This window comes from Bombyx mori, chromosome 22, assembly GCF_030269925.1.
Source record: "Bombyx mori chromosome 22, ASM3026992v2".
In the NCBI taxonomy this organism is placed as follows: Eukaryota; Metazoa; Arthropoda; class Insecta; order Lepidoptera; family Bombycidae; genus Bombyx; species Bombyx mori.
Window position 1 is genome coordinate 11,959,198 of NC_085128.1, and position 17,603 is coordinate 11,976,800.

Genomic DNA, 17,603 nt, shown 5'->3' on the forward strand with positions numbered 1-17,603 from the left:
ATAAGCAAAAAGAAGTTGGAAGACTACGAACGCTCATAAAAAGGGACTCGTCATATTTCTTGTTGTAAGAGAAATTGTTTTCTCCACGGAGATATTGGATAGACGTCATACGAACTATTTATTAGACCGGGAAACATTGTCACGGCAGCGTCCGGACTCGTAATAAGATTTTTCCTTTTATTTCTCGGTTGTAAACTAACTCATTTTTAATTTGTCTGTGGGAGACCGTAAATTTGTCGTTGCACGCGCCCTTGCGGCTGTCCCGACGTAAAAGTCGCCGTAAAACAAACTGGATGCCGCGTTATGACCTGGGAAGTACTTGGCACTAGGGTGATCATGTCAACATGCCCCTTGATGCGTCGCCCCCTGTAATGAACGGTGTCAGTGCAGTTTATTTAATACATAACTTTTAATTTGTAACCTCTAACCTCAGGGACGTTGGTACATATGTATGTGTAAGTCTGTTTTTTTTTATTATTATTATTTACGTCTTGATTCTAAACTAAATGGCTACATAAGTGGACGTCATTTTTTTTAATTATTAATATTCACTATTTTTATATATTTTCAATATTTTATATATTTTTCAATTATTACATTGTTTTCAATATACAATTAACAAATCGCAACATTAAACAATGAATAAAAAAATCATGTTTTTTGTACTTAAAAAAATTCGTCTCAGAAGAAATAAATCGAGCACGGCAACGTCAATGTTGTTAGTTTTATTAATTTTAATGTTTAATAATCAAACCACAATCGGATAGATACAGATACCTCCAACCATTTACATTCAGAGGTGAACCCTACTCGACCCAAATTGATTTTAAACGTCAACGCTCCTCTTTCATTTCCGCTAAATATAATTTCAGATGCAATCTCACTTTCGGGTTCAAGTCGGGAAGCTTCTGTCGTTTAAAAATTTACGATTGAAAACGTGAAAAATACGATTCCGAGATCTGTATGGTCAGTTAACATTAATACTTGCACTGGGTGTAATGAAATAAAATTGGTTGTCTGTAAAGTCGGTTTACTGACGATAGTTGAACGTGACAACGTCATAAGAAAATACTGATGGAATGGCTTCATTTTTCAATTATCGCAATTATCGTTGCTATAAACAATTGACACCACATTCACTTTTCACTGAACTTCATACTTGACGAAAACATGTAAATGTATTATTGTATAGCAGCTGTCCACGCGGATGCATCATTCACTCAAGTAGGAGAGAGACAGATGTTGAACGCTGCCGAACGTGGAGGCCGATTGTGCCTCTTTGTCGCTCGTTGCGCGCTCTCGCTTGCACTACAAGCCTTAAATGGAACGCCTCAGAGCGAGGTAACGCCGCATGAGTCATGTTTTTTCGTGCCTGCAGCCGGCTCCATCGAATTTTAAGACGTTGTCACGTCAAAAAAAAACGAATTATATTAATTTAGTGTTAAATGAATTTAGTGCTTCTTGTGAATAGATTAATAAATTTATATTTAGGCATCCGTTATTTTAACACACTTCTGAAGCCATAAATATTCCTGTAGGTAAAAGTCGTTGAGGAGTTTTAGGAGCTACGATCCTCTACGAGCTATGAGACTTAGAACTTAGAACTTGTGTTTCAAGGTGGGTGACGACATTAAAGTTGTTAGTTTTTACGGGCTCTAGTAATCATTTACCAGATGGACCTTGAGCTTGTCCACTAAGCTATAAAAACATCGTTCAGATATTAGGGTTTTTGAATTAGCGTTAGTGGACGAACAGCTTACAATTCTATCGATTACAAGAAGCTCAAATTTCAGTTGTGTCTATAGAGCGAATGCCCTAAAAGTATCATAATGTTATTATTGCTACGTATGGCAGACGATCAATATTAAAATAAATTTTCGGATACTGATTTGGTTTACAATACAAACTCTAGTTAAATGCGGAATACGATCTAGTTCAATTAATTTCACTAATGGCTTATGACAACTGGAATGTGTGTTCCACAACATCGTTATATCATATCGTCAATAGAATAATGAAATTGTTTGAAACTAATCGAAGTATGACAGTAACGAGGCCGGGCTATAAACGTAAATTGGCTATAAAACGATAAGATGCAGAATCTCTGATCATCAAAATGTGTATTATACGGTTACATGGATGTTACGTAATTTCTTCGAAAATATGATTACCCGTGACGGCTTTATTTACTTCACACGTACATATAATACATTTTTTTGTCGCTTACATCGATGGAGGAGCTCATGGTCCACCTGATGTTAAGTGGTGACCGGAGTCCATAGACATCAACAACGTAAATGCCGCCATCCACCTTGAAACATGAGTTCTAAGTCTCAGTTTTACAATAATCCGTCCTTCTAACCGAAACGCATTACTGTTTCAAGGAATATTCAGATGGTTGGAATAGTTAGAGGTAGTGTTTCCTTACCCATTGTTAGAATTTGATATCAAAAATATTGGTTTTTAATGTTTTTGTATAATGATTATTGAAGTATGCTGTTTAAGAGATGTTTTTAAATAGGTTCACAGACATTGGCATGTTGGTTTTAGTAAGATTTTTTAAATTTTTTTTATTGCCCTTGTTGGCAGACGAGCATACGGTCCACCTGATGGTGAGTGGTTACCGTCGCCCACGGACTTCAGCAATGCCAGGGGCAGAGTCAAGCCGCTGCCTACAAGATTTCCAGATGCTTCGAATTCAGAAAGGCCGTAGGGTTTGCGTCAGTTTTTTCGCGATGATATCTCGAAGACTGTCTCCGTTATATATTTTTGTTCAATAAAGCAGAGTAAAATCACGTAGGCTGAGGTGTCACAATGACTAGCGGCCTATTTGCGGAGCGCCCCACCCACTTGTTGTGCCTTCCGGCGCAACGTCCATTGTGCCTAGAGTAGCTATGTTACATGACCGAGTTAATTTACTAAATGAGGGAAGTGATCAGTTACATGATAAAAGTTAGTCGGGCGCCTCATCATTATTTAGCCTGAGAGCCTTTCGCCGTTTTCTATTTCCAGGTTAATTGCTAGGGCAGAGATTGATGTTAAAGGATATTGTTTTACTTGTAGGCAGTACTTTATTTGGGTTTTGATTTGACGACAATTCGTCTCCTGTAAAAGCAGTATAATATAGATGCTTATTTGATAACAATGCCGACTGAGATATAAGACATCGCACGCATGTGCACTTGTTAGGTTACTGTACTTGAATTTGAAGTAAGACATCTATATAAATAAATATAACGGATGTATCCGTTTGTACTAAAAAATGTACAGTTTTTTTTACGAAATGCTTCCGTAAGTATACAGTAATTATGGGATTTATCACGACGATGATGAGACTTCAATGGCTGATATTATAAGAAGCTAGTAAGGTTTTTTTTTTATTTTAGAAAAATATTGCTTGAATTTGATTTCCTCGAGAAAAAAACCGGTGTAACTGTAAACAAAGTACCGATTCAAATAGAAAAGTAAATATTATACGTATTATTAATATCAGACAAAGCCTTGGTCGGACGTAGATAGCGTTGAAGACAATTTGACTTGACATTTTCTTTAGTCGTGTGTAAAATTTGGGTTTCATGATTATATGCCAAGTTGCATTGTAATTACGTCATATTATGACGTCAGAAGCTATGATCGTTTTGCAGAGTAGGCATTTTTTTTTTTTTTCGGGTAGAGGGCCGAACCTCCTACGAGGTCCCCGCGCCTAGGGGGCGCGCGGGGTATGTGAGACTTAACGATCTGCAGGTGTTGAGAGCAGATCGCGGGCCCAAGGATTTTAGGGCCCACCCACTAAACGACTCCCCTGCACTCTTACACCCGACGTCCGATCTCCGTCCGGGGTCAGAACCTGGACAGAGTAGGGGGGTTCCCGCGGTCAACACTACAACCAGACACGCGGCGCCAACCCGAGGACGCCCGACCGACGGGTCGTCGAGGCGATAGTCGACGACCAACGACGTCGGTCTCCGCGGTACGGCGGCCCTACCAGGCCGCCCGGGCGGTGCCGCTGGTGTTCCGGGATACCCCGCTGGGCCAGAACCAGCCTGCCGGGTCGGAACGCGATACACCGCCGACCGGGTTGCTCTTCAACAGTATGTTCGGCGACGACAGCGACGACGAAAATGCGGACCGCATCGCAGTCCGCAGCCGCCAACGCGCCGTCCCGTCCTCCTGGTGCCAGCGCGCTAGAGTGACGGTAGCGTGCGGCGCAGCCTCAACCCCCTTAGGAGAGAAGTAGGCCTGAGCCAATTATCAGTTACGCTTATCCATAAATGTGTGTAAACAAATTATCGTTGTACCTGATTTTTGCCTTTGAGCACTAGAACGTTGGTGACTCTTCCGAAGGGCAATCCGAGTTGTATGATCTCCGCTTCCGTCGTCTCGTTCGGTATGTTCCGTATGTGAATGACTCGAGACGGCTTGCCGACATTTTGTTCCAGTTTCACCTGGCGAATGAAAACCAAAATTAATACGAGCTTAACCAACAAAATACATAATAAATTTATAACTGATTTAATTTTTTTGAACATTTTACGCACGTTTATCCTGCCCCAAATTAGGAGTCGCTGTATTATGGAGTCTGACATACATAGTTATATACCTTTAAATATATGCATAATATATAGATAATAAACACCCAGACAAAAGGAGCAAATAAACTTGTTCGTCATACTTTTATTTTATTTTTATGGCTTAGATGGGTGGACGAGCTCACAGCCCACTTGGTGTTAAGTGGTTACTGGAGCCCATAGACATCTACAACTTAAATGCGCCACCCACCTTGAGATATAAAGTTATAAGGTCTACATATAAGGTTACAACGGCTGCCCTACCCTTCAAAACGAAACGCATTACTGCTTCACGGCAGAAATTAGCAGGGTGATGGTACCTACCCGCGCGGACTCACAAGAAGTCCTACCACTTACACGAATGTTTCCTGATGTAGGAATCGAACCCACGACCGTGGGTACAACAGTCCCTGACTGTTACTAGCGCTACTACTGAATCGCTGTGTTAACTAAGATTTTAGGATTTTATGTACATAATTTTGATAAAATGAACATTGACACTAGACCAATAAAGAAAAAACCTTCGTCTACAAGATGGATACGTCGATGGATATACACATCTATGTATTTACCAAATACGTATGAAATAAAATATTCCATAGTCCAACTCGATTTTGATATATCTTAATAAAATTAAAAGTCATTTTCGATTTCACAAAAGCACAGATATCAATTGATCTCATAATAGGCGCTGCTAATAAAGAACATCATTATCGGGAATGTAAATGGCACGGAGATTGTAAGCTGACCGTCCTAATACACGTAAATAAATCTAGCATTGTTCGCGAGGAAGAGCAGTTGGATAATTGAAAAGTCGATGTAGTATAATTGTCGAGGCTTATCGGGACCGGGCCCGATGTGGGCGCCATTGTTCCCGTGAGAGCCTTTTGATTACGGCGGCGGGCCAGAATCGAGCCCCAAATATATTGTAGCTTTGTATGACACTTCACTCTCATTTGAGATGAAAAGAGCAACCCTAATTCAAAGATTTTTATTTGATTTTTATGACCGCGCCAATTAGGATTAGTGATTACAATTTCGGAGACACAATTAAGCAGCGTTACAATTACCTAAGCATAGCGTAATTGAAAGGTACAATATTAAAAAGAAATAAATCTTCGAACTAAGTTTGTAAAATACTTGATACCGAATGATCATTGTTCTATACTCTTCGTATACACTGTGTTACTTATAATATTTTGTATTCAAGTCTATCAATATTTGCTATGTGTATGTGCATTACTATAATCCTTATGTTGTATTTATTTTAGCTGTTCTACACACACTCATCACTTTTAATTATTATTCTCATAATCCTCTCGCAGGTCTGCTGGAAGAGATTTCTTAAAGAAATAAGCAGTGCCTTTGTACATAATTTTCCTATTACTTTGTACTATGTCTTCTTTTTTGTGTGTACATAAATAAATAAATAAAATAATTATTAACTTCTTAGTTCAATTCCGTTGACACGGATTATGAGAGTTCTCACGAATTTCACGTTATCATTAAAGTAATTGAGCATAAAATCTCTTTAGTCTTTTCTTCCGTTTCACTTAGGAGTTCGAGCGAGATTTCGGGAGACTATCTATCTATCCCATTTTTACGTTCTTTGGCGGGCGGCGAAGCGTGGAGGTGTAACAAATGAGTCTAATGCCTATTAGTTCGACCTTGTTAAGTTCAGACAAAGTGAGCAGCTGTTACAAGGAAAGTGCAAGGAAAAAGCTGAACCTGTTCGGAACCGCGCGGCTAGACGGGCGAAACTAGAAAAGAATTAAATCTTACATTTAGTCGTGTTATTTTGGAGTGTCGTGTGTGTATTTAAAAAAACTAGAGGTCCCGCAGTAGTCGAAATTCGACTATAATTAATTGGAATTGTAAGTTTGTTCACTATTATGATTGTATTTTATATTTCTATAATCACAAATTTCGCCAAGGCTACACTATAAAAAAATATTAATAAAGACAAACAATATTATCAATTCGACCACAGACGTCAAAACAAAAGTTTGACAATAAATAAATAGTATGCATGCGTGTGTGCGTCAAATACATGGTGTGTGTAATGTTTTCTTTATTGATTTAATGTACCTTTTTTGCATATTTTAAAAAAAAAATTACCATTGTGCACTTCTTCTCTATATTCTCTATAAGTGTGGAAAATTTCATAATCTTTCGTCCGCGCAATTTTCATAAAAAGGGATACAAAGTTTTTCACGTATTAATATATAGATATCACGTTATTCAGTATTTATACTCAATCATCAATTTTCTAATTTTCTTAAAGGGTTCAACGAGCTCACGGGCTCTCTAGTGTTATGTGATTACCGGAGCCCACAGATAACAACATTATAAATGCCGTCATCTACATTGAGACATGAGTTCTAATTCTCAGTTCTATAGTTCAATGGCTACCCCGCCTTTTACACCGAAACGCATGGCTATGTCGCGGCAAAAATAGTCTAAGTACTGGTACATACCCTTGTAGTCTCACAAAACAGCCTACCACCAGTAAAAAGTTATAAAACTAGCTTATAATAAAAACAGAATAGTAGTGATATTTTTGAACTATTCCAATATTGTTATATTCGACATCAAAGGACCCGACTCCCCGTAAACAAACAAATAAAAAAACATTTTCCAAAGTGACTTGCAAAAGGGAGGAATAAATCTTGGAACACCCTCGCCCACCTCGATATTTTCTATTCTCGTGCAGAGAAACAACTGGCACGTGAAAAGCAAAAAGGACATTACTTACGTTAGGTCAAAAAATCTGCAAGGAATGATTTTCGCATGAAGCTCTTTAAATCATCCGCTCCGGCTCACATTTCGTCCATAAATATTAAATCTTAACTCGGTCATTCGGACAAAAAAAAAAAGATGTATTACATGACATTTCCCTGAGAGGATTCCCCGGAATCGGTCAATTTTCTCGGTGATTGCGTCGACCATGTTTATTGAAACACCTACACTGTGGCAATCGTTCACATGGAAAATATTGCATAAATGTTGTAACTATACTTGAGACCTTAGAACTTATATCTCAAGGTGGGTGGCGCATTTAGTTGTAAATATCTATGGGCTCCAGTAACCACTTAACACCAGGTAGGCTGTGAGGTCGTCCACCCATCTAGCAATAAAAAAAAAATTTTTTTTTTTTAAATCTATATCTTATCACATTTTTTAATAAGCACAAAACGTACATAGCTGCAAAGAAAATAGCTTTTTTAAAGTTCTCGAAATGCACAACCCTAATAAACTTATTTCTGATGGATGCTGTAGTTTATTTGAAGTTAATCTTATCGTTTTCTGCTAAGGAACTTCCTCGGATCCTTCCGACTTTACATAATTTCAAGTCAACTTTATTTTAAACTTTGAAGATAAAACAACACCGTATAAGCATAGATTAAGATCGCTCAATAAGAAATAAGAAAGATAATAATCATTTCCTTCGCCATGTCACTCAGTAAAATATCTAATAACAACACGTATACTCATATTAGCAATGAAAGACTATTATTTATGTTTTGGCTTATTACCAGCTTCTTTCTTTATACGGAAAAATAATTACTGTTTAGGTAACGTAATATAGTGTGTAGGTACGTACATACAGAGCTACGTATGGGGTGAGTGTATCTTACATGTCGACAGAATATTCCCGTAGGTTGTCGGTAAAGGAACATGTAATCCGCTTGTAGGCCAGGTCACGGTGACGTAGGTTCACGAGAAATGGAGATAGGGGGCTTATTTATTAGATACTCGTAGGATTATTGTAGTCTTGATACTTTTCTGTTCGTTATAACCGTATAGGTTATGTTAGATTTATAAGGATTTTCTCATCAATATTATGTCTGTGAAAATGTTCACTGGCAGACAAAGCTATCAGTCAATCTGCTTCTTCAGTTTTCCCTTAGACTATTACGACTTATGTATTGCCATTTATTTGTCTTGATAAATAAGGTTGAAGTATCAACTGCATTGTAATTAAGATTATCATACTTTTTACGTTGTAGACATAGTTTTCCTCAATTTATTATCAGTACTCAGCACAGGAATTGTTTAAATCATATTTTACAGTTAAGAGTATTAATGCTTATCATTAAAAAAATAGCAATAACGGTTCATTATGTTACTCTTCCTGATATCTTCTAGGTTAAAAAGTGACTCTCAACTGGAAACAAAATAATTTACAATAAGCACATGCGTTAACACCATGCGTCCCGTTGTAATTTGTAATTGTAATTACGATTTGTTATAGCATAGCTTTTTTTTGGTTTCATCTAAATCGTTATAAAGTTTAAACATGTGTATATTTATATTCGTAATTCTCAAAAGTGAATGTCGATACATATTTTAAATTTAAAATCTTTTTTCTTTTTATGGTACAGCATACGTAATAGGTGAATAATATTAAATTTTCTGATAGTCACGCACTTTGTGTTATCTTTTGTAATGTTGAGATGGTAAGAAACGAGCGTGCGGGTACCGAACGTGGACAGTGACTTGGCAGATATAAGGAAGGTGAGAGGGCTCCGCACGTAATCGATTTCGTGATACAAGCAAGATCCCAAGGGTGTTATCCAAACATCGATGCACTCCGCTTATATTGGTCAAAAATGCTCATTTATATTTTCGGTTCCCTGACTATGACTTTGTTTGTTTGCACGTCTTCTTTTATTTGTTGTTGGCAATTGAGTTTACGGTCCTTCTCGTGTTAAGGGGCTGTCGAAGATATCAAAGCGACTTGGTTACGTCGCAGATGGTTTTGGTGAAATAGCATCGTAAACTTCAAGCAGAAGCGCACGATTACTGCAGATCACAAAATGTCCGTCACGGGTAGGTACCACCATCCTGCCTATTTCTGCCGTGAAGCAGTAATGCATTTCGGTTCGAAGGGTAGGGCAGCCGTTGTAACTATACTTGAGACCTTAGAACTTATATCTCAAGGTGGGTGCCGCATTTACGTTATAGATGTCTATAGGTAACCACCAGGTCCAGTAACCACTTAACACCAGGTGGGCTGTGAGCTCGTCCACCCATATAAGCCATAAAAAACATACTAATTTAATTTTGCAACATTAACACATTTGAAACACACACTTGAAAATCTTACGTTAATTTCTGTTTTCAGATATATAAACTTAATCGTTTGCATTATCTCAAAGCTTAATTTAATCTAAGCATTATAATCATATAAATTTACAAATGCCAAAGAAGTCAATATGAAATTATACTAATTTGTTTTGCAATCCATACATACGGTGATTTAAAAACTTTTGCAACTAAAATGAATCTTACAACTGAGTGATCGATGAATTTATTTACCATTGGACGCAGTAGCGAGTGACGCCAATAGAGTTGCATTCGCTGTTAAATTTCAAGTGCATTACTACACTAGAAATCGGGGCCCGGTCCACTGAAACTTTTAATTGGCTGTACGGCTGAATACTGTTATTGCATTTCCGTTATTGATACCATTCGATACGGATTTACAGGCACGTTGTTTACTCTCAACATTTTTTTTATATCGCTTATCCATAGGATAGAGCGTTTCGAGTCAGTTATAAGTCGAATGTTATATATTTTTTGTAATGCTATGTTTGTACATATATAAAATTTTGGAAACAACATTTTATAGACCTTTTAAAAAGACCAACGCCAATGCTTAATAATTAACGCACGCAAATGTACCAAGTGAATTACGCGCTTTGAAGCATATGAAGTCGTTTTTTTTTTTATAATTGATATAAAATAGGCCAATTTAATCACAACTCACAAGGTTGTTAAGTGATTGTGAGGTCATAGCCGAGAACGCAGAAATTTTAATATAATATATAGTATAGGTCAATTTTTCAATTGTATCCGATATTTAACTGTTTTTTTTGCACACTTTTTAAAGTGTAAGAGTGATTTGCAACTTTAATAATTAAATAGACAAGATGTAAAGATGTGGGCTCACAATAAGCAAAAGCACAATACAAATAGCAAAGCAAAGATTTTTTTTTTTTGTATTGCTTAGATGTGTGGACGAGCTCACAGCCCATCTGGTGTTAAGTGGTTACTGGAGCCCATAGACATCTACAACGTAAATGCGCCACACCTTGAGATATAGTTCTAAGGTCTCAGTATAGTCACAACGGCTGCCCCACCCTTCAAACCGAAACGCATTACTGCTTCACGGCAGAAATAGGCGGGGCGATGGTACCTACCCGTGCGGACTCACAAGAGGTCCTACCACCAGTATTGGTATTTTATTTCCTTTATTGTTTCGTGTCTAGGGTCTCTAATGTTCGTAAAAAAATAAAACAAATACACGCGAATTTGAATCGTAAGAGTATGTAGTAGTATATTTATTTTATTTATAAATTTTCGCGGGTTTCAATGTTTCAACTTTACAGGTTTTTGTGCTTTATAGTCAGTCGAAGTCATTCATGAACGCGAGTAAGTCACGTATTCACCTGCCTATCCGTCGTCAACCCTACTCGGAAATCGTAGATCTTGGACTGGCAAATCTTTATAAGAATTAGTACTAGATTAAAGCGATAAAAACGTATCCAAATTCGATAGGATATCAAAGAGGATTGAACTATATACTGAATCAAAATCTGAATCTGACTAATTTATATCAAAGAGGATTTATAGTGAATATGAAACTAGCTGACCCGGCAGACTTCGTTGTGCCTCAATCGATAAATAAAAGACCTAATCTATTGTGTAAAATAAACTTAAAACAAACAAAAGGAATCCGTCCGATGGAGGATTATTGGAGGATATGATGGAGGTCCATCAAAGGGATAACAAAATTGTTATTTTTATTCATATTCAGAGCATTTTCATATTTATCTACCTTTTAAACCTTGTCTGGATTTATACAAATAATTCAAGACCAAAATTAGCCAAATCGGTCCAGCCGTTCTCGAGTTTTAGCGAGACTAACGAACAGCGATTCATTTTTATATATATATATATATAGATATAGCAAGAATTAAGTGAATTAAATTGAGAATAGCTTAAAAAGAGAATGAAACATTCTATAGTGAAGAGAACATGTGGGACATTATATTATAATAGTTTCAGGAATGTGTATAATGTATTTATATCTCGAAAACGAAACCCTTCAGTTGAACTTCATTAACAAGATACATCTCAGAGATTACTTAGAGGCCTTTAAGTAATAACAGTAAAATGAACACGAAGAGTATTGTTTACACGGCACTCGGTTTAATTAGTGATGCAGCGAGCATTAGCGATGAGAATTGTTTCATTAGCATAGAAATTATGTGCTAACAATGTTAGTATCGATTGGCATATACTAATATAGGTATTTAACACAAGTACCACAAGCAATTTGTGCAAGTCATAAATAATTTTAGATATGAAAACTGATAGTTTTCTTTCTTTCCTGGTTGTCTGATAATTATTTTTTTGACCTAACGCCCAAAAGTGGGTGACGTGTATATTGAGGTCTCTGGTAACCACATAGCATCAGGAAGAATTGTAAATGCCTCTAATTATGTAAAAATTCCATGGCCTAACTTTGGATTAAAGGCAGTTGCGATAACATAAATCCATATCGCAGTTCATTGTGGAATTATTACTCTGTGCATACTCAAAATACTTAATAACGAAATTTTAGAGCAAAGTGGGATGTTACTAATATATTTTCTAATACTAATAAACATAAAGAGCTCAAGTTGATCGGTAATTCTGAAACGAAATTCCCTGGGCAATGCTTATTTATTGTCTTATTAGATAGATGAGCATTCATCCAACTTGGTGATCAGTGGTCACCGATGCTCTTGAACAGCTATACCAGGGAAATCCGAGCCGCTGTCTATCTAATATGTAATAGCTAATAATGAGTCCCATATTTAAATTATTGCTTTGTACGTTTATTTGTTTTTTTAACTATTTTAATAATTTTACTCACCGATCAAGATGGATTCATAAAACACTTCTACATATATAAAAATGAATTACTGTTTGTGAGTCTCGGTAAAACTCCCGATCGGCTGGACTGATTTGGCTAATTTTAGTTTTGGATTATTTGTGGAAGTCCAGAGAAGGTTTAAAAGGTGAATAAATATGAAAATGATCGTAATTAAGTAAAACAACAATAAAATTGTTTTTCCTTTGATGTATTATGCATTACGAAGTCTGCCGGGTCCGCTAGTTAGTAATAAATATTTGTATTTAATAAAATATCAGTCACGATTTTTCATGATCTCTCATACCAGGTTAAGTATACAAGAAAGGCTTATCTCGGTCGGTCCGAGGCTTCCTAAAAAATCAAAGGACCGGGTTGGTGACTTCATCAATTATTATTTTATAGCTGTATCTTTTCAATGCGGCAATCTAGTAGGTGATCGTAAAAAGAAAATAACATTTACCTTTGTCAATGAATAAAAGAAAGGCACCCAGATAAGGTAAACTCTATTCCGTATAAGATCCTTGAAAGTGCGTAAAAAGTGGGAACTCTCCGAGACAAGCTCGTAAATGGTTAAGTAGTGGTAAACGCGGTCAGGGAGTATCTTTTGTTTTGATTGATCTTCAAAGAGTGGGACTCTCCGCCTTTTTACAGGCAGACGTCACGAAAATGAGGAAAAAAACAGGGAACATAATTAATTACTTTATTTGGACATTAATGACCCGGTCAAAGCGGACGAGGGTTGATTAGTGTATTTTCTGCAGACGTGCTCTGACCGATATTGGAATTTGGGCACAAGAAGACAGCAGTAAATATTTCCGTTAAAATACCATACTATTCAAATAGCTTGGAGTCTGAGGTTTTTACACATAAGTTATATGGCGACATACAGGCATTCCATATTCGGATTATATTAGAAATAATACCCGTTAGACAATTTCGGTCATTACAAGAACACAGTCCCCTACCTTTTTAGTATACAGTTTATAATATAAAAAAAAAAATCTATGATATTTCTTAGATAATAAAATATCTTTTTTTTCAACCAGCATATCTTAAACAATCAAACTGAATGACTACCTAGTGACGGAATACTATAAGTTAGTTGCCGTTTATAGACTAGTACATAGTCACATGCAGTTGTGTAAAAAAAAAACGAATAAAAAATATGGCAAGAGAAACAGATGTTTAATATTTTACTTATTTAATAACATTCCTTGCTCCCTGGGCGATGCAAAGAATGGGCATAAAAATACTTTTAAAACGAGTCGCCGATAGCCTCCCAAATGAATATTCAGAGTAACAAAGAAGAAGGGGTGTCGCGAGAGGCGTCTTATAAATTTTCACAGCGGAAAAAAATTGCCTCGCCATTGCTAAACCATAAAATGGCAAATAAATAAGAAAGACAGCGACACGTCCCTGTTTAATTATGAATTAGGGCCAAGCTGTAACGAGATCACAATGTAATTAAGATTACTGCGGCGGAGTTTTTTCACCCCGACCCCGAACAAGTGAGAGTAAATGGCCTGCAAAATGTTGCTCAACTAAAATACCTTGTTTTGCTTACAGAGAGAGATACTGGGCGTTCGTTTTTTGCGACGCTTAGTTCAGATTCGTTATTTGTACGTAAATTTATTCAGAAAAATTCCGTATAGCATTAAAATTTAGAGGATTCGTTGAAAAAATTAAGAAATACAGTTACTACATCCAATGAATAGTTGATGACGAAAAAACGAAAAAAAAAACAATAATAATTTAATTTTTAACTTTATTATTTAGTTAACAATTATTTTGAATCTAAAGTAATTTTTTTTTTATTGCATAGATGGGTGGACGAGCTTACAGCCCACCTGGTGTTAAGTGGTTACCAGAGCTCATAGACACCCACCCACCTTGAGATATGAGTTCTAAGGACTCAGTATAGTTACAACGGCTCCCCTACCCTTCAAACCGAAACGCATTACTGTTTCACGGCAGAAATAGGCAGGGTAGTGGTACCTACCCGTGCGGACTCACAAGAGGTCCTACCACTAGTAATTACGCAAATTATAATTTTGCGGGTTTGATTTTTATTACACGACATTATTCCTTCACCGCGGAAGTCAATCGTGAGCATTTGTTCAATCATTGCAAAGACTTGCGTACCGGAAGACGTAGCGTGGGTAAGCCTCCCACAAGATGAACCGACGACCTATTAAGGTTCGCGGGGATCTGCTGGATGCAAGCAGCGCAGGATCAATCTTCGCGGCGAGGCTTAGGGGAGGCCTATGTCTAGCAGTGGACGTCTGTAAGCTCATCGAATAGGACAGAATTGCGAAGATTACCGTGCAAAATACAAAAACCCTATCTACGATTCTGTTAGAAACCATATAAGTTTTAATATGACCGTTTAGTAATTAAATTATTTCCAATGCCATATTTATTCAAAGATGAACGGAGATGCTTAAATATTTTTCTTCTCGTAAACCAGGCACGATATTATATTTTATTTTCAGTCTGACATAATGACCGGTGACAGCGGGGAAAATAAACTGCCCGAGGGAAAGAATAAGAAAATGGTTCCTTTTCAACAGGACGGTTCGTTTCTATTTAATTTACGTAAATGATACCTAAGGAGTTTGGTACATAAGAACGTATTTCAATAAGGTACGATTGTTAAATCGAAAGCTATTTACCGACGTCGGTAATGCGTTTTGAAAATATGAGCTCCTTTCCGAGTAGTGCTCATTTATATAATTAAATTCTGTATTAAAATTTCAGGGCGGCATCAACATTAAAATAATATTAAATATTATTTTAAAATTTATAATTGTTTTAAAATTACGAATAGAAAAATAAGATACCTATCCAACTGGGATAATATGATTAACATTCAAAGAGATACATATCTTAAAAGATATCTGACGGCTAAATTATAATGACTTATTATACGCACATTTTCCTTCTGAGAAGATATCATTCAGCTCTTAAAAGAAACATTATACAAACCAATTACCTTGATGAATGAAAATAGACGGGTATGTAACACTGAAGAACAGACTCTCAATGGTTTTAATTTTCGTGAAAAAACATTACCGTGTATTTAGAATCATCTTCCCGAATCCGTCATATCTTGTTTGAACTTTCCGTCAGTGTTTTTGCTTACATTTCATTTTGATTTTATATTGTTGCAATAAAGTCGAGAGGGTGAAGCTTAATCGAAATGGTACTATTCTAGTAGATAGTAGGCCCAGATACAAACATCTTGCCTATTTATTTCGTTGCCTGTAATTACAATCCTATAATTTTTTCATCAGACCGAAATGTATGTAAATAATATGTTGTAGATTTTTATATTACTTAACATTAAAATCTGACGCCCTTGTAAAACAAAATACGTAGATTATCTAATTTTATTAATTTAAAAAAAATGCAAAAAATACCGAAGGTTTTAGTTTGGATTTCTTTCACGTACATTAATAGAGATTACTAGAAAACCACAAAACTAGACGAAAACGCTTCTGAATTGAATTGTGTAACATCGTCCCCGTAACGTGTTTTAATGGACGATGCAATCCATTTGGTGGTCGGCACGCGGACAGCAGCGGTCTCCGCAAACAAAGAGCATGTTTGCACAGCGGCAAACAAAGTGTGCATGCAAAACCCGCTCCGTATTTATGTAAATACACGATGGAACAACTATGCAACGGGAAAAGACCCCGAAATGCGCGACCTTGCTTACATATTTTTTTCCGGGGCAGTTTCTTTGACGTTGATTGTTTTCTACTCTCCATCCTTTTGTGCATTTGTGTCGTGAATTAAAATTGTCGCTTTTAAAACTCCACGCCGCGCCGTATTTAAGAACGAAGCATAAAAACCTTTTTACATGGAACGTAAAGAAGGCTTTGTTAAAGTGCCTACTGTTTAGTGTTTTTCAATGGAAACTTCGGCATACGTTTTTCAATTAAACTTTTTAAAACGTCAAACGCTGTTGTGCCTTATGCTTTAAACTTTACTACTTTTCTGTTTTGCAAAAGAATTGGACATAATTCTGAATAGTTTAATGTTGTTCTTAATATTTATTTTAATATTTTGTGAAAGCATTTATATTTATTAACAAGTAATTTTGAAATTGATACGATAATTTTACATTATCTTGTTTTACTATAAGTCTCAAGGTGCCAATAAAAATTAGACAGCCGTTTTTACATTCAAAGCTATAAAAATAAACAGGTACATACCGAAAAACATAAATTATTTTCTAAGGAACGAATGATAGGTGAATAGAGCCATGAAAATGGAATAACGGTTGCTCATGAGATATGTTGTTTTATGAATATTGTACTCTGAACTGAAGTTTATAGGTTCACAATGGTTTTACTTACAGACCGTAGTGACGTGAAAATTTTATGGGAGTCTATTCGATGAGGCATCACAGGAGTTACGTAAACGTTATAAATTACATTTGTACAACTGTAATGTACAGAGAAAATTCTAGATTACAATTGTTATATCTAAGGGAAGACTTTAGTGAAAATCTGTACGTAAATAGGGAAAATACGTAAAGGTTAAGTACTATTTTCTTCTTTGTCTCCGATTTTACTTTATTTCACTCATTTAGAAGCTATTGACGAGCTTGAGTTTAAATACAAATGTTTTGAAAGCAGTCTTATAAATAAAACAAAAAAAACTAAAATAAAATGGAAAAATCTCGAAGTGCCAGTAATTGTAATCTAATTTCGATCATTGGCCGATCTTTGAAATGGCCGTTATCATTCACAGCCTTTCCACGTTCAATGAATTCAATTTACTAAGATATTTTTACCGGTACCGGATGCAAAGAAACAGCTTCAGAATCAAATATCTGACGGAGATATTAACGAAACAGGAAACGAACCGTGATTCCGTGCTACGGTATCCTGACTCATGAACCACTCAGCTAATAAGACGATCATTGCGTTAATACATAAAGCGCGTAAAAGAACAATGACTATGAAATATCACATTTGTCAAATAGAAAAAAAAAACCGTAGCCAAAGGGATCCCGATTCCGAGAGCCATCAACGTCATTTCAATTCCACATGTAAAATCTGTCCGATCGAAATTTGTAGGTAGAGATTAATAAAAATTTG

The 17,603-nt window shown here is 36.3% G+C and overlaps 1 protein-coding gene across 5 annotated transcripts in view; it reads right to left on the reverse strand.

The window, feature by feature from the left end:
* Nucleotides 1-17,603, reverse strand: part of LOC101740192 (polypyrimidine tract-binding protein 2) — a 529,447-nt gene that overhangs the window by 45,543 nt on the left and 466,301 nt on the right. For all 5 annotated transcript variants that reach the window (XM_062675010.1, XM_038019014.2, XM_038019015.2 and 2 more), the window contains one exon: nucleotides 4,299-4,445. In XM_062675010.1, coding sequence (XP_062530994.1) covers nucleotides 4,299-4,445 — 147 coding nt within the window. The remainder of the gene's footprint in view (nucleotides 1-4,298; nucleotides 4,446-17,603) is intronic.